Below are 18,555 nucleotides of genomic sequence, written 5' to 3' on the forward strand. Positions count from 1 at the left end.
TGAGGAAGTAATGTAACGAGTGTTTCAGAAAAGAACAGAGCAGTGATAATGAGATACTTGTGTGTTTGTAGATCTGCCCACAGAGACAAAACACACTTTGGTCAAGGTCTCATGTCGTCACTGTCGAGGGAAAGTCCGGAGATCTGCTGCTTTTTGGTGCTTGTATGTTTCAGGGAAGAAGATGCTCTTTTCCTTAATATTTTCCATCTCTAATATGAGTCTAATTGGGTGGTGCAGTTAAAAAAACAACAACCCAAAAAACTGGTACCCTGGATGTCAGTGTGCAACCTGTTCACCAATTCAACAGCGACCTCCCAGTCCCTATCTTCTGCTGAAAGTATAAACACCCCCGATTAGCCATAACTTGTCGACACGTCAAGGCATGGACTCCACAAGTCCTCTGAAGGTGCGCTGTGGGATCTGGCACCAAGAAGTTAGCAGTAGATCCTCCTTCAAGAATCACGTAGCACTTATCTGAAGTGTTTCGCTAAATGTAACGTCATCTGTTATTTCTTCATGCCTCTGAGAGCTTGAGAGCTGGATGGGAAGGTGTTTGCATTATCAAGAGAGCCTGCAATCGATTACCGTGTCGCGTGATGCTCCTTGAAACCAAAGTGTTTTCAAACAGCTTAACTGAACTTACCTTTCTTAGTGAATCTGAGTCTGTCTCGTTTCCCCATTTTTTGCAAAGTGGTACAAAAGATTACATTAAATAAAACGGTTCGTTTGCGAACAAAACCCGTCAGACTGCTAAGCTAAGAAATTGCCACCGATTTTTGCTCTATTGGCTCTTTTTCCTGCTTGTATAACAGGATGCTAATAGACTTTAGTGAAATTTTTCTTTGGAACTAAGCACAGCCTAGTAAGTTTGGGCTTTTAGGGAGGGTCTTATCGCTGATTTATAACACAAAATTAAAACGTTGTGTTTCACAATAATAGTTTCATCTTATACGTTGTTTTTATGCCAGTGAAGCTGACTCCTAACCGTGATGACATATATATACATATATACCGTGTGTGTCACCAGAAGATTCAGAAGAGTTTTTCATGGCGATAATCGAGGAACTTAATTTCCATGTCAGTGTTTAGATAGATCCAGAGAGATAAATCATACAGGTAGTGATAATTGCAGAACTTCTACGCGAAACTCCTGTTTGCTGTGTCCTGAACAGCTTAGATAAAATTTTTGAACTGGAACTGAAACCTTGGGATCAGTGCCTGAGCTCACCAATGCTCCTGTGGGATTCTGGTCCTGCAGCGGTAATCCGGTGTCATTCCGGATCAGCGCGACACTGTTTGGATCTACTGTATACTTTTCTACTCCTTCTTACTCCTTTCTACTCCTTTATGCTTTACAGCTGCAGAGGTTCTGAAACTAGACAGCTTCTCTAAATGGCAAACATTTCCCACATATTTTTCTCTGGGTGGATGAACCGTACCACACTTCCTCCGTGCCAGCGAAAGCTCACGTTTCAACTATTTTTTTCTTTTCTTTTTTTCGTTTCCACTCCAGATGCGTATATAACCCTGACACGCACGCACGCTTTTCTCACGACACCGCTATGCTCGGGCACAGACGTGGAAAACTGAACACATGCACGCAAAATGTTGTCCTGCTTTTTTCTTCCCGTTTCTATGTTCTGCATGTGTTCTGGCCTTAAGACTTTCGCCAGGGGTTTCATAACTATTTCACAACCCACTACAACAGATGTGTGCGACTGGTACGGGCCGAGGTGGGTTGGCAGGCGATCCTTCTGGAAAACTCGCCATGCTGACTCATAAGTCTCACAATGGACGAGACTCGGGCCAAGAGTCGGCCCGCGGTTTGGCTTAATAGAGGTTTGTTACGTTGGATATCTGAAAATCAGGGCGCATGGCTACAGGATTGTCTGAGTCGAGCCTTTTGATCACGATTGCAATAATGATGAAGTACCTTCCAGGCAGTGACCTGTTTTTAATTTTTGAAAACAGCTGCACTTTACTGCTGTGGTCTTTTAGCCCTTTAGTGTTGTTGCTGTTTTAGCGCAAATTAGGAGTAGTGCAGATTGTCACATTGTGAAAGCTTAACGTAAAAAAGGGCATATTGTATTGTACTATTGTACTGTATTAATCAATCAAGGAAACAGCACACCCAAGGATGATGAATCAAAACCAACTTTCGCTAAGACCAATGGTTTAAATAATGGCTAAGACTATACAAATCTGAATGTTTAGGGTTCAAGCCCCCTTCCATCCCTAACTCCAAGCTGGCTCCCTTGAGCATGGCCCTTAGCCGTTTCCATTCCAGGTGCTGTATCTTGACTGACCCTATACTCTAACCTTCAGCTTCCTAACAAACCTGGGTGGTGTAAAGACAGGAATTTCACCCTGCTGTAAAGTTACAAGCCAGTGGTGAGAATAAAAAGAAAAATTTATTATGGTCTCCAATTAAAGGTCATGTGCATTCGTCTTGTTAAAATGCGTGCATGTTACCATTATAAACTTAAAATGGGGGTTGCTTCAAGCAAAAATGGCAGACTGGACCGGAATTAGGCATTTGACTTGTTTAGATCAGTTGTCATAAAGCAGCGATACAGAAAATAAAAATTCTGGATATAAATTTTAAATCTATAAAAGTTATCCCTAATGAGCAAGCCCGAGGCAAGGAAAAACTCCCTGAGAAGTCATGAGAACGAAACCTTACGAGGAACCTGGCTCAAAAGGGAACCTGTACTCCTTCTGGTGATACTAGATATTGTGGCCATAAATCATTTTTTTGCTTCTATAACTGTCAAAACCTGCCGTTCTGCAACTCATTACAATTTTTACATGAACTCTATTTTGATTATGTTGAATCTGGTAACTGTTTAACTGCAACCGTAATGCATCACAGCAAAACTGTTCAAGTCTGTATCAAATTTGTTGCCAAGTCATCTTCATGGTTTTTAAGTGAAACCGTCCTCTGCAGTCAGATGTACTGTATCTTAAGTTTGTCCATATGCAGGCCGTCTTCAGCATCAGGGACAGATGTCCATGTGACGAGAACTCTAAACCAGAAAACAGAATTGAACGGTTCTTCTAATGAGTCTCCTAGTCCGAGTCATTCGTTCTTTTGTCACGTGACTCCCATAGACGCCATGCAGTGCAGTAGATTTAAAAGAACGAACGGCTCGGACTAGGAGACTAGTATCAGATTAGAGGCGTCTCCCGTCCCTACACGATGCCGATTCGATTTGTTTCACGATTTTGTAAATATCCAGATTTAATATGAAACGTTTTTCAGGTTTTGTTATAATTCTTATATTTTTTTATATTATAAGTTTTATATAAACAAATTTAAGCAAATAATTTGCTCCTGTCGTATAGGATGCCGTGCTGCCTGTCAGGGTGTGAATAGAGCATTAGAGCATCACGGAGGAACAGCACATTTTTTCCACCTCAAGTGCAAACATATTTTATTTAAAATGTATTTTAAATAAATCAGCAAAACATGAATGAATCGCAACATGAAGGAACAACTTTTTTTCATACCAGACAGAAATCTTGACAGACGTGAAAGTGTTTCCCTTTTCCCTTAAACAGTCCATATGGCGCATCAGCCGGACTCGCGCGGCGGCTAGACGGATTCCCAATTTAAACACAGCTTATATTTATTTGTACTCATGCTGTAAATATTTCCCTTGTACCCCAGCCAGTTCTCTAGTGATGACACTCAGACGTCCTGATGTTGTTTAGGTCATGCTTAAACACGAGCAAAACCTCAGATCTATCCAAAACCACTATCTCTCTGAGTCGTTGTGCAACTAATGATGAGTTTGTAAGTTCAAATGATTTAATGTAATATGTTTGTTTGGATCCGAAACGAAGTTATGACGCAGATCACGATCCTAAAAGCTGTGTGTTTTTATTCCCAGGTTGTTAATGGATGGTGTCAAAAGACTGAGTGTGTGAGTGAAGACTCCGTATCTGAACACAGAAGAGGACACACACATACGTATACATCGCAAAAATGAGTAAGTGATCATTACTGTACTTGTTTAACGAACCTAAGGTAAGGCCGAGTTAATGTTCAGCCATAGGGTACTGGATGACGTAACGGCGACAGTTACGTGACCTTCTGGAGTTTCTGCGAAAAAATATGCAGTTTTCCAGTGCAGTTCACCTTTACTAGACTTAACGAAGCCTTAAAACATAGACAGTGCTGAGATCTCACACACACACAACACACACACACACACATATACAGACTTGTCATGTTTCCTGCAAAGTGTGCGCTGGTCCAAGCCGCAGGTTTGCACATGGTAGAGGAGGCTCCTCCGGATCTCTCTCTCTCTCTCTCTCTCTCTCTCTCTGTGGAGGTGTGTGAAGTCGGTCCAAGCTACACACTGAGACTATTTTCCTTCTCCGAGCGAGTAAAGCCAAGACAGCTCAGTCTCACACTTCAAACACGAGAACCGAGATCTCGAAAAACACGGATCAAACATCCCTGTCCTGCCCTAAAGAGTCTGTTATATTGACATGACTTATGACTGTGTGTGTGTGTGTTTGTCTGTATGCTTGCTTACAAGACCCCAACTTACAAATGAAAAGGGAAAGATTCTAATTGTTTATACTTAATTAAACTTAATTGTGACAAGGACAAGCAATAACCTTGTCAGAAGGTTGTCCAAGAATATGAAAAGGGAGCGGAAAGGTTCAAGAGCGCCTCTCGGCTTGAGATGAATCGCTCCGGATAATTTCGACCAGAATCCTGGCGAAGATCATTTTCTGTAACAGCAGATCTGACAATAGCGCAGCTGCAGATCACGGATATATATGGTGCCGCTTGATCCATTCGTCCTGCCTTGAATTTAGACATCTGTCTGAATTTTCTCCCCAAACGACGACCAAACGCACAGAGGAGCTAAAAGGGTGGTTCAGCCCCGTCTGTCTCTGTTCAGGATCCAGCAAAACTCTTAATTCTGTAACTCAGTGGCATTTGTTAGTCCAACAAATGATCTAGATGCCTCTGGGAATTTCTGACCCGTCGTCCTGTGGACAGCCTCTGATCTAACACTCTGATCTCGCCATATCTGGTCATGGGACGTGCAACTTTGACGTCCGTTGGACATGAATTGCTTACTAAGTAGATTAGGTACTTCATAACGTTCAGTACGTTGTCCAACATCTTCAGAACAGAGGAGGCACAACGTTGTCTTATAAACGGAATAAGCAAGATCGCGTGAAAAACTAATTGGTTCCACAACAAGAAATGTAACATTAAGTGGATAAAATGTACATTATGTTGTTAGCCTTTCGTCTGCTCCCGTCGAGGGGTTGCCACAGTGGACCAAATGATCCGCACAATAGGTTGGCACAACTTTTACAGGGTTCCTGGAGCAACCCTAGCATTTTATCCCTGCTTGGGATCGCCACCGCATCCAGTGGATGATGTTTAAAGTTTGCGATCGAGTCTAGATTTACCCGGAGTTGGGACCAGCACTGCATCCAGAAATTTGCGTTTGGGAATCGAACCTGGGGCTTCCGCATGGTAGGCGAGAAACCTACCACTGATCATGCTTTTGGTTAAAAGAGAGTCCTTGTATTCTGAAATCCTTTGAAGTGTGATTTCAGTTCAAAGTGTTCTTAAACTTTTATTACGGTTAAAGGTCCCATATTTTACATGTTCTTTAACAAGACAAATCATGAGTGGCGCAGTGGTAAAGCACTCGCTCTATCATCCGAAGATCTCTAGATTGATTCCCGGGTGATGCTGTATTGCTGATTGATTTGCAGTCGGTCGCCTGGAGAGAGCTGATTGGCTGAGCTCTCTCAGAGGGGAGCGGAGAGCACTGTCCTCAGAGTGTGTTACGCCGTTCCCAAAGGTGTGTAAGCGAGTAGTTTGAAATGCGGCTGGTTTGGAGGAAACACGTGAGAGTCTTCGGCCCTCCTTGACTGGTAATAGTAGCCTTGATGGGGGAACGCACCAGTAACGGGTGGGAATTAGACTAAATTAGGTGGGAAAATTACAACAAGACAACAAATACAAGAAGACAACAAAACAAGACAAATGCTCCAGCTGAAATGCCCTGAGATGATTCTGGTAAAATTTTTGCATAACAGAAAACATAAGAAATACGAGAAGACACAAACACACAAACGGCTCCTTTGACTCCTGCCCGAAGTCAAAGTAGCTAACCGGGACATTAGTCATTATAACAACAGCTCTCCTGCATGTAAAAACTCTCTCTCTGTGTAGATGAAAGGCAGGCTCTCCACTCCATCATGAAGGACCTGGTGGCGCTGCAGATGACCAGGCGGCAGCCCGTGCCAGCCTTCGACATGGCCAAAGCCAAGCCTGCAAACACTGCCAGCACGGCTAACAGACAGGTAACATCTACACACACAAACACACACACACTCAGAAAGAGCTGTGTGTGTACTCACACGGCTCTCTTGTTTGTTTTCTTCAGGACGACGTCAGGATCAAGTTCGAGTTCAACGGGGAGAGAAGGTAAGCGTGAGTAAAAGAACCAAGAACTAGGACATGAGTAAGGGGTGTATTTTATTATTCATGCACACACAAATATACAGAGGAGTACTGATGACCCCTGGAAGTATACACACACACACACACACACACTCAGACATTCCCTAGCTCAGCTCTCAGACTGGAATTTGAGCGGAAAAGGAAAAGACTGTGGTTTGTTTATAGGTGCCAGGAGAAACCACAGCTATGCTAGGTGTGCAATTCTGCGGCAGCTCCTGAGCAAGTGCGTGTGTGCATGTGTGTGTGTGTGTGTGAGAGCAGGATACTGATGTTCATTCGGCCAGTGCAGTTTGAGGAAGTCCAGCAAAAGGTCAAGACTGTCTTCGGCCAGCAGCTCGGCCTGCACTATATGAACAACGAGGTACCGATCCAGTCTCACACACTCACTCTGAGTTTAAAGACAGAGTTTAAAGATTTAGATAAACGCATCGTTTTTCTGTTTGTTTGTTTGTTTGTTTGTTTGTTTTTTGCTCATGTAGATGTCCATTCCACTGCACGGCCAGGATGACTTAGACAAGGCTATCGACCTGCTGGATCGCAGCTCTAACATGAAGAGCATAAAGATCCTGCTGCTAACAGAAGAACACAGCAACGTGAGTTACACACGAACGCGAAGGCGGAGCGTAGAGCGTGTTAACAGAGCGCGTAAAACTGAGCATTGTGTTTTCTACAGGTCTCGTCCCTGACCTATCACTCAGGGGGCAAGCAGGTTCGAATCAAAGCCTCGCAGTCCATGGGGGACGTGAGCACGGCGTATCAGTCCTCTGAGCCCAGGGGACGTCACCCATCCACCAGTGAGCACGCACGCACACACACACACACACACACACACACAAACACATCGTGGCATGTTTAAATTACAATTGATAACAAATGTTAAGCGTGCATGTGCTTTATATACAGTACTGTTTAAAAGTCTTAGGCACTTTATTATCCTTAGCACCAGTTTTGATATTGAAGTTTATCATCTCTGCGTTATTTTTACTGCTTAAAAAATTCATACATAAATGACATTACAGAAGGATATATTACAGTAGGCTTACATATAAAAACTTACTTAAGTTACATAAAATTACATAAAACGTACAGAAAGTTACATATAAAAGTATATAGAGACATATATTTTCCAGCACACTCAGTAAAACCTACCAGCTGTTTTACTTACGGGACTGTGCAAACAACTTGGGAACATACAAAAAAACAAACATATGTAACGATGCCTATATTAAAAAATTCTATATCAAAGAAGCTTTTATAAAGGCACTAAAGTTTAATTGAATAAACACAGTCAATATTTGGTGTGAAAACTCTGCTTGACAATAATCAGTAGTGTTAGATACAGATGTGTGCAGTTTTATAGGTAAAACATGCTGGTAGGTTTTACTGAGCGTGCTGGAGAATACGCCAGAGTTATTCTGATAACTTTGTCACACTTGCTGTTCTCTATTTTCATGCAAAACCCAGGAGTCCACATACAGTACATTTTTTTTTACTGTTTTCATTTGAACACTTAGTTTGTCATGTAATATGTTGCTTTCTTATAATAAATAATAATGTGTTTTTCATAGACTGTGAGTCAAAATAAGGTTCAAACAAAAAAACAAGTGATGAGAACCTATAATTTATTTGTATTTTATAAGCATCCTGATCTGTGTATTCAAGCAGCAATGGATCAAAAATTCCAGAAAGAAGCAAAAAGCTAAACTAAACTGAATCTGTTTAGATGATTGCGTGATGCGCGTAGGATTTAGTGATGTATCGGACCATAGTTGAAACATGCAAACGCAGTTTAAGCTCAAATACAGTTTTAGGTTTCATTACAAGGTTTGGCAGGAGAACAAATGGTATTCGAGTGAGCAAATATTCTCTTTTCCATTTAGACTGGGTTGCCAGATCAGACTGGCATAATCCCACCTAGGCACTATTACAAACCAGTTCGATAAGAAAAAAAAAACAAAAACAGGCCAAATACTGAGCTAGAGCTCATACTGGAGCTCTCTTCCATTGAACAAATGTGAAAATGTGTATTTAATTTTAAGTTTTTATTTTAAAAATTGAACAACTTAAATGTTGTTTTCAATTAAAGGTCCCCCATACAGTATGTTAGTGTTTCTTTAAAAAGGTAACCCAGGTATAAGAGCTCCGCTAAGGTGTGTGTGTGTGTGTGTGTGTGTGTGTGTTTGCCCCTGCTGAAATAACCCTTAGATAATACACATTTTTTTATTCTCTTTGTTTCTTTATTCCACTCCTCATCCAAATACGCCATTTAAGGGTGTATGTTAATGAGCTGCTGCTGAAACACGCTTCTCCTTAACACAGCAGAGCTCTTAATTTCAGTGAGAAAAAAAATCCTAAAAAGCAATTAAATACCCAAAGGCAAAGATTAGAAATTTAAATTGTTAGACCTTTTTTTCTTGTAATTATTCCCTAAATAATCCATCTACCAAGTAATTACATAGCATTGACTAATGCTGTGCAATTTAATTAATGATGCAATTTTTGATTCAGAATCGATTTAACTTGCTTAGGTAAACATACAGAGGTTAAATGATCTAAAATGAACAAATTCCTTAAAAACATACCACAGCTGTAGTAAAAAAAATAGCAAACGCTTGCATGTTCTGCAAATACTCTGATTTTACAAGAGTATTGCTGAGTTTTGAGCAGTTGGTGCAATACCACCACCTACTCTACTGGGGGAAAAGATTATTGCTCTGTACGAGACGTGACATTTATACAATCAGCACAACATTTTAGTGTTCATTAGATACTTTTAGTTGAGGGTTTAATCGAATCAGTAGTCTAGCTATGATTCACCATGCTAGCATTTACAATGTACAGTGAAACCTTGGATTATAAGTAACGCGGTTTACAATTTTTTATAAATTTTTACTTGAAAAAACAGCAAATCTTGGTCTACGAGTATCATGTATCACGCATGCACTTATTGTTTTGCCGCCAAAAGTCACGTGATCACAACTGAGCCAGCGTTTTTTCTGCAGAAGTGGGTAATCGTCTCCCCTGCTGGGTCCGAGTGGCGTCTCTTACTGCTATAATCAACATCTGTGCACACATTTTCTCCTTCAGCCTATCGTTATGTGTGCGCGCGCGTTATGTGTGAGCAGCAGTTAGGCGCTGTGTGTGTGTGTGTGTGTGTTTGTGAACCGGCACGTTGTGTCAAATTTTGCGCGCGCACACATAACGACAGACCTAAACACACACACAGCGACTGCGCACTTAAACGGAAACACATATCTGTCATTATTTATTTTAACTTAAAGCGCATGTTGATTTGTTTTATTTTTACTTTATATTCTGTATTAATTATTTTTATGTATTTATTTTTTTGGGCTATGTAACAAATAATTTGAGTTTCAATTATTTCTTATGGAAAAATTACATTTAGTTTACAAGTGTTTTGGAATTCAAGCCCACTTCGGAACAAATTATGCTCGTAATCTAAGGTTCCACTTTATTATGTATTATACATAATATAGAGATAGAGATGATTTAAAGTATGCAAGTTACAGTACAGTATGTGAAAATACTTCAACCATTTTATATAATGGACTCGAGCATTTGTGGTGATTGGTGTCCTCAGGATCTCTTGTAACAAATACCAACCAGATCCCAAGAGCCAACTGTACGGTATAAGTGCTATTACTTCTCACGTAAATATCCATTTCATACATTAGTTCATTTCTGCCATGTAAGTAAGTGTAGGCATTGATACGACTTTGTCTTCATTACACCTTTGCTCTAAAATGCAGAATATATATTGTTTGATTAGGCGACTCAGACTTAGTGAAAGTGATTAAAGAAAGTAGACGTGAGTATTACATAAGCCATGGATTTATGAAACAACTTAAGTTTACACCTCTATTATTAAAGGCTTAAACTTTGTCGCCTTGCACCTTTAGGTCCTTGGTTTGATTCCCATCCTGGGTTTGTGTGCATGGAGCTTGCATTGTCTCTGCATGCTTAGTGGGTTTCCTCTGGGTTCTCCGGTTTCCTCCCACAGTCCAAAGACATAAAGATTAGGCTAATCGGGGTTTCCAAATTGCCCGTAGTGTGTGAATTAGCAAGTGAATGTACTGGAGTTCCTACTATGGTTGTACAACATGGGAATAAATACAGTGGTCACCATTGGCCTCAATGGACTCTAGTTGTACTACAGAGGTTCCTAGATGGATGGATGGATGGATGGATGGATGGATGGATGGATGGAAACTTACAGTATGTGAAAAAAATGTATGGTGCTAGAAGGTAAATCTAGATCTATTTTGAGAGGTTTGACTAGAACACCCTGAGAATTTGACAGTGTGAATCAAGTCTTGCTTCACGTAATCCGTCTACGGTATGTTGACCTGTAACAAAGGCATGCTAGCATATCTAGGATTGCATTATTGTGTATTTATAGTTTTTTTTTTTTTTAATAAGAATTGTTAGAATGGTTTCGATCTAATAAAAACACTTTGGTGTGGAAGTGCAGCATCACGTGTACAGGGTAGCGGCTCATGTTTACAGCAGAGCTCACGTACGCAGGCAGCTCACCACAAAGAGCAAAGACTAACGAGGAATTAGTGGAACAGGAAGATGCTCGAGCGCTGCCTTGCATTACTCTCGGATATTGCGTCACGTCTCTCTCTCTCTCTCTCTCTCTCTCTCTCTCTCTCTCTCTCTCTATCCAAAGCTTGTACTCGCTCTCTTTAGTGTTGTACCCTTTTTTGGTCGTCTGTTTCCTTTATTCTCTTTCTTAGAATCTCTCTTTCTCTCTCTCTTTTTTTTCTCCTGCTCTCACTCTCTGTTGTTTCTTTGACTTCCTCCGTGAGCACTGGGTCTTCATCCTTTTCCTGTTCACCCTCACTAGCTGCTGCACAATAGCTCGCTGGCATCCGGCCAATCAGATTGTCAGACACTATTAAGCGACCAAGCCAGTGGCTCTGGTTTTGTGTGTGTGCGTGTGTGTTTGCGAAGAAGGGAAGGGGGTTTCTTTCAGCTTGTGAGGCGCGCAGAGAGGCAGGACTTCTTCGAGATTTCGCATCTGGAGGAGTTTGTTTATGTCTGCCTTCAGTCTAATGATTCAGAGACTCTGGCAGCTTCGTTCCACTCTGATCCCCATCCCATCCCATCCCAATAGGTTTCTTGTAGAGGGAGGGTATTTTCACACCGATGTAGACGGCTCTTGCACCGAGCTCAGGATTATTACATCATGCTATTTGGCTAGCATTTTAAACAAGGCCTTCAAGGTCAATACACCGAGACAGCACTCGTACAGAGTGGCTTTTGTGTAGAGAAAGTGCTGCCTGGATTGCTTTTAGAGGACGACCTAAAAAAAAAAAAAAAAGCTTAAAAAAAATAGGTTTACAGAATTACAAACACACAAACAGTTTCAAAGCAAAACAAGATAAAAGCGCTTTAATTCATTTTTTTAGTCATTCTATGTGCACACACGCATGGTTTTCTAAAACAAAAATAATTTTTTTTTTTTTTTAATTATTTCTTATTTTCTTCTTTTGAAAGCTTTGAATCTGCACTAGCACTGGTTTTACTTCATTTAGGAGCCATGAATATAAACGTAATATTTCTGAAAAACAAAAATGAAGGAGAGAAAGATAACGATAAACATTTAGGAGATGTGTGTCGACTTGTTGCCTCGGGTTGCCTGGTTATACGGACGTGCCCCGATTTTCAATCAGGATGTCTAAACTTTATATTATCATAACCTTATGGGACCACAGACATACGGGATATTAGCGGAAAAAGCCATCCAGTTGTGTACCGTGATTCTTTTCAATGGCGATTCATGTTTAGCTACACTGAATCAAAAATTTTATTTTATTACTGTTTTTTAATTACTAATTTATATATACTGTACACACTCACTCGCATTTGAGGTGGTTAAAATGCTGCTGTTTCTACATTCTCCTGTAGGTGGCGCACTGTAAACTGTTCACACACTGGTTTGGTACAAGCTAGTAATTTGTTAAGAATTACAGAATCGTAATGCAATTCGAATCGGCACCCTGGGATCATGATAACGTCGTATCCGCTGGTCCCTGGTAAATCCCGTCCCTACTGTATATGCAGTTACTGTATTTGATGTCGGACCTTATACACCACATTCCTGTACTATGATAAGATGAATAGATCGTTGTTTTATTGATCCAGGAGGAAATTCCAGAAGAAAGAAAATTCCTGGAATGGCTCATTTAGTCCCTTGGCCGAGGCTCTAAGCATTGTTCGAGGCGATGTCATAATAAACTAAAGTGAAACTAAAAGTGGTAGAGGCGGAGGCTGATGATTAAACTAAAGTTTTCATATTGGTTTTAATATTTCTTATGATTTTTAACAAACTTGGTAGTTTTTTTCTGCAACTTTTCTTTTCTACTTTGTTCCAAATTGTGACTGTCTGTAAACAAATAAATCTTTTAAAGCATCAGTTTGCTATTTTCTAAAGTCTATTATTACGTACTGTATGATTGATATTGAATATACTATAACATGTTTATATTTCCACAAACACAACTGCAGGCTGGTTTGGTCATTTAGCTTAAAACTGTGGGAGTTATAGCGTTTTGCATATAAAAATCACTCCGATTTAACCAAAACAATTTTGACAATTGATCTTTGCAATTTGTGCTTTTTAACACCCTTGTGAAGTAAAGGAACACAGAGGACGTTGTGCTGCCTGCCAAAATGTGACTGATGTTTTACTTAAGTTTGTTCGGACCGCTTTAAACACACACTGAGATTGTTTTGTAATGCATTTCCAAACCGTCCCCCCGTCTCCAGGTTCTCAGAACACTGGGCGGAGCTCTCCGCCTCCCGGCTACGTCCCGGAGCGGCAGCAGCGAATCGCTCGCCAAGGATCCTACACCAGCATTAACAGTGAGGGAGAGTTCATACCCGAGACCAGCGACCAGTGTGTGAGTGGCCAGTCGTATACAGTACACACACACACACATTTCAGACACAAGACAATCCATGATTTCTAATTTTATTATTCATTATATACTCAGCTGCTTTGCATATCAGATTCTACCTCACTGTTGTCCAGGTTTATGTTAATTTAAAAGTAATTTATGTCTAACTGATGTAAAAGTAAACTGAAATTATAATTTTTTTTTTTGTCAAATTTGATTTAGTTTTTATATACCGTAAGAGAACTGCTCGACATTTTTAAATCATGTCCTCGTGATCATAGTAAATCAAAGGGTCTTCATCAAGAATTTGGTCAGAATTTGTTTAAAAAAAATGTAAATACATTTTTTTTTCAGTTCTTTGAAAGTGGATTGTAGATTGCTCGTAGTCTCTCTAGGCGATCGGTGACTCTACGTAATGGATCAAGAGTTCAAAAAATACGCCAAATTCCTAAGCTTTGAGCTATCACTACTGGAGATCTAAATAGTAGACTGATACTAAAACCAAGGCTTAATCCCACCCTGAGTACTAAACTACTATATCGTGCTCTCTAATCTGTGTAAATAAAATAAAGTTTGTGTCTGTACGGTGGTCAGAAATCAGTCTTTCAATGATATCTTTAAATTTCTTACATTAAAGGACCTGAAACCAGTTTTAGAAAATCTTCTGTATGTCTGTATGTCTGTCCAGCCAGATTACGTCACAGCATCACACAAAACTGGCTGGACAGAATTTAATGTTAAAATTTTAAAAGTAACAGCGGTATTATGAACATTTATGTCCTGGATTAGATAATCTACTTTAAAATAAGATACTAATGCACCAGTAATGGATATTTTTCCTGGGATTAGATCATATTTGAACTTTGGCTGAAATAACAGCGCTGACGTGGTATAAGTAAATTTTAACGCGTTGAAGTCGTTTTAAGATAAACGACTTTTCATCTTTATCCCATCTACATTTTCCGATTTCTCGTCCGTGATTCACTCTCCGATTACAGAACAGGGAGTGTATTTGTCTGACCACGAAAGAAGTGTAAACAAGACATAAGATACTCAACCTTACGGAACTTGATTTCTTTGTATTAATAAGTTAGACAGAGAGTTCTGCCGTACAGAAAGACAGACACACAGACATGGACATGGGCTTCAACCTGATCTAACAATCAGATTAGTTTTAGCTTTAACCTTTTAACTTTTTCTACACACTCTTTACTCGCATATTTACGCTAGTAGTTACTAAATCCATGGCTAAACCCAAGCCTGAGCACTAAACTACTAAATAGTTAAGTTAGGCTTAAATGGTTTGCATCGTACCCGTGAACGTGAGCAGGTTTTAGCATTTCATACGTACCGTGGTTTAATTCCAGGTGCTGGACCCTTGGAGCAGTGCGGAAAACTCCATATCCGGGAGCTGCCAGTCGCTCGACAGCAACTCGGAAAGGTCAGATCCTCCGCCACGATCTCATACGCGCCATCAGAGGAGAAACACCATCCTGTTATATTTATATCAGAAAGGGCTTACGGTTGGTTCTGTTGTCGTTGTTGTTATCGCTATTTACCGTTTTGTTTTATCTTTCCCCTCGCAGCCCGTCACTCCGGAAGTCCCGCATGCACAGGGCCCGGAGTTATCCTGATAACAGACAGGATTGTGCAGGTCTGTCTAAAGAAACGTCTAACGGCTTCCTTTAAAGGGAAGTTTCTCCGTATCAGAATGCTCTGTAGCTCCGCCCCCATCGCCCCAAACTCTACCCCCCTCACATTTATTAGTGTTTAAAGTGTTTGGAGCTGACGTGGTGTTTGTTGTGACGTCTCAGACAGGGAGAATCACGTGTATGATAAGATTATAGCCAAAGGAGGGACGTACCCACGGAGGTACCCGGTCTCTCCGCATCACAAAGACCTCAGCGAGGGTGAGTCGTATAGAAACGTGTATATCCGTATATAAGGTGTCGCGGTTCTTGTTTTTTTTTTTTGCTAAAACTCGGATCTGCGCTCAGGTCGGCGGACGTTTCCACGGATACGACGTCCCCAGGGTAACCTGTTCACGCTGGTGCCGTCACGCCGCTCCCTCAACGGCAGCGAGGAGAGTCTCGGAAGCTGGCAGCTGCTCGACGCGCACTCCCGGCTCCGCCCCAAAGACCGCCCCCTGCCTCACAAGTGTAAGACTCTGTCACGCATACGTAATAATGCACCTTTTTTTTTTTTCATATTTATATAACAGTCAACAAATTCAGGACCACACTTTAGGCTGGTACTAATTAGTGGAACTGGTTGCCATGGTTACAGTAAGCATAGTCGTGGAGTGTTGCAGTGAGCGGACCTTATAATATTTACAGTATAAATGAATAATATTGTTGTCCTAGTCGATGTTATTCCAAGCCGCATGGTTTCACTGAGTAACAGTCAGTGATTTGTGTGTGTGTGTGTGTTCAGCCCCCACGGCTCCTGTGACATGGAGACGAGGGAAACTGCTAGGCCAAGGTGCATTCGGACGCGTGTATCTCTGCTATGACGTGGACACCGGACGGGAACTGGCGGCTAAACAGGTCCAGTTTGACCCAGCCAGTCCGGAGACCAGCAAGGTACCCCTGTCCTCGTCCCAACACACTCACACACACACACACACTCAAGCTTTTCTGCTAGACCGAAGCCTAGAATGCATTGTTTTCGCTTTTCTGCCCCCATGAGGCCACTGTTCTGGCAGTTTTATTCGCCATAAAGGGGGAAGTGAGAGGAACAGAGCACTTCAGACATTTCAGTGAGAGTTTAGCAAGAGTTTAACTCTTTAAAGAGTCTACAATGTGTGTGTGTGTGTGTGTGTTGAGGGTGCGTTTCGGTTTTGTTCTTTGTTCGGTCATGCCATCGCTCTGCTTGTTCCCCCAAACACACACACACACACACACACACACTTACACACACACACACACACACACACACACACACACACAGTCTTAAATGTTTTCCTGTCTGCCCCTGCAAAAACATGCAGTGTCACTTCCTGTATCTGTGTGTGTGTGTGTGTGAGAGAGAGAGAGAGTGGAGGGGTTAAGACAGGGAGTCAGGGGAGGTAGGTGTGCGCTCTAAGATTTAATTTAACTTACAAGCATAAATATTGTTTCTGCACTTTGTTCCGTTTCTCTTCATCTCATCACTCGGTGATCTCGCGCTGTCTTACCACGAATAAAAAAAAAAAAAGGAAGTTTCTGTTCTCTAAATACGTAACCGCGCGTTCTAAGAAAGGCTCTCGTGAGAACTTTCTCATGCCGTTTTTGTTTTTTTGCTTTCCGCCGCAGGAGGTCAGCACCCTGGAGTGCGAGATCCAGCTACTGAAAAATCTGCACCACGAGCGCATCGTGCAGTACTACGGCTGCCTCCGCGACCACAACGAGAAGACCCTGACCATCTTCATGGAGTACATGCCAGGGGTGGGTGCTGTATGAGTGAAGGGCTATCGGGAAAGGGGTATCATACACACTGGTTACAACCTTCAGGGACGTCACGCGATAGCCGTCAATATCATTTCCGTTTCCTCAGGGCTCGGTGAAAGACCAGCTGAAGGCCTACGGGGCGCTAACGGAGAACGTGACCCGGAAGTACACCAGGCAGATCCTGGAGGGCATGTCCTACCTGCACGGCAACATGATCGTCCACAGGGACATTAAAGGTACCTACAAGTGACAGCGGTACCGCGGTGGCTACGGAGACCGGTTCTTAAGGCGAGATTTGGTATTGCGAAACGCTTTTTTTTTTTTTTCGCAGATAATCCCCTAAAAATATTACCAGTTTCCAACACTATAATCATATTTTTTACAAATTAAGACATTTAGTAGACATTAAACATCAGTTTATGATTCCTCTTGGGACCGGCTGCCAAACTGCAGCGTCTCCTTTTTCCTTCTTGCCAACGTTATCAGGACCCATGATGCCATGTCTTCACTAAATGCAAAAAAAAAATAATAATATGGTCACTCGATTCTCTTGGCTTTACACTAATGCAAAAAAAAGTTTTGAACGGCTCTCAGGGTATATGCGTGACTTAGCCACTGTTCGGTACGGTTTGGCGAAATTGCTTCTCATGCCAGGATGAACTTTAGGCGGGGCATCGTATGCCGCGGTACCACTGTACTTATAAATATTACGAAGTTTAACTACTGTACACTCATCATGAGCGTTAATTTCATGTCAATATTGTACTTGGAATGATTTTTTTTATTGCCTTTTTTATTTAACGTTCATCTTTAATATAAGAAATCCTTTAGAATTTGGTGATATTGAGCATAACAGCACTGGGATGTTAAAATATATGTTGCCACAAGTGCTTTAAAAATTGTTAATTACAGTAAGTGTAAAGCATGGGTGAAAGTAAGAAGAAAGTCTCTACGGTGCACAGTACTGGAAAAAGCGGAGAGTAGCTGCCTGCCAAAAATGATCTGTGGATAATAGATGGTTGTTTGTGGAACTGTTGTATAAAAGCAGTATCGCATTTGAGGTCATACCGTTGTACTGAATATCAGCACAGCTGTGATGCCTTCAGCGCTCTGGCTGTGATTCAGTCACTTGTTAATCATTGCTAATCCTGATACGGAGTGCTGATATTCAGCACAGCAGCACTCGCTCTCGTGTGATATTAAGTGTAATTATGCATCATTCGTATACTGTAGATATGACAGTATATACCGTGGCTAAGGTATTGTTTCTGAAACATGTCCAGGTGCCAACATCCTGCGGGATTCTGCAGGGAACGTGAAGCTCGGAGACTTCGGGGCCAGCAAGCGCCTGCAGACCATCTGCTTGTCCGGTACGGGCGTGCGCTCGGTCACCGGGACGCCGTATTGGATGAGCCCGGAGGTCATCAGCGGAGACGGTTACGGACGCAAAGCGGATGTGTGGTAAAGCCAGAGATCATTATACGATTAGAGTTTAGAGACAACATTTACAGTTACCCTTCTGGGCAGTATGTAGGTAGTTGACTTGGAAAAGTCACCAAAGCAAACATACACTCAGAGCAAGAAACGTAATGGGTAGGAGGAATGTTTACGGAGTTTTTAAAAAAAGAAACATTAAATATTTATCAAGATAAATATCAGCAGTTAAAGGAGAAATCTAGGGCACAGAGCTATT

General features: G+C 41.5%; 1 protein-coding gene across 1 annotated transcript in view; it reads left to right on the forward strand.

Annotated features, from left to right (window-relative positions):
• map3k3 (mitogen-activated protein kinase kinase kinase 3) overlaps positions 1-18,555 on the forward strand; it is a 37,748-nt gene that overhangs the window by 12,449 nt on the left and 6,744 nt on the right. The window contains exons 2-16 of the mRNA XM_053514372.1: positions 3,894-3,992; positions 6,218-6,348; positions 6,432-6,472; positions 6,770-6,869; positions 6,988-7,101; positions 7,182-7,302; positions 13,304-13,437; positions 14,802-14,875; positions 15,021-15,088; positions 15,249-15,344; positions 15,432-15,593; positions 15,868-16,016; positions 16,728-16,859; positions 16,969-17,098; positions 18,146-18,323. Of these exons, the coding sequence (XP_053370347.1) occupies positions 3,989-3,992; positions 6,218-6,348; positions 6,432-6,472; positions 6,770-6,869; positions 6,988-7,101; positions 7,182-7,302; positions 13,304-13,437; positions 14,802-14,875; positions 15,021-15,088; positions 15,249-15,344; positions 15,432-15,593; positions 15,868-16,016; positions 16,728-16,859; positions 16,969-17,098; positions 18,146-18,323 (1,634 nt within the window). The 5' untranslated portion in view covers positions 3,894-3,988. The remainder of the gene's footprint in view (positions 1-3,893; positions 3,993-6,217; positions 6,349-6,431; positions 6,473-6,769; positions 6,870-6,987; positions 7,102-7,181; positions 7,303-13,303; positions 13,438-14,801; positions 14,876-15,020; positions 15,089-15,248; positions 15,345-15,431; positions 15,594-15,867; positions 16,017-16,727; positions 16,860-16,968; positions 17,099-18,145; positions 18,324-18,555) is intronic.

This window comes from Clarias gariepinus, chromosome 16, assembly GCF_024256425.1.
Source record: "Clarias gariepinus isolate MV-2021 ecotype Netherlands chromosome 16, CGAR_prim_01v2, whole genome shotgun sequence".
Taxonomy (NCBI): Eukaryota; Metazoa; Chordata; class Actinopteri; order Siluriformes; family Clariidae; genus Clarias; species Clarias gariepinus.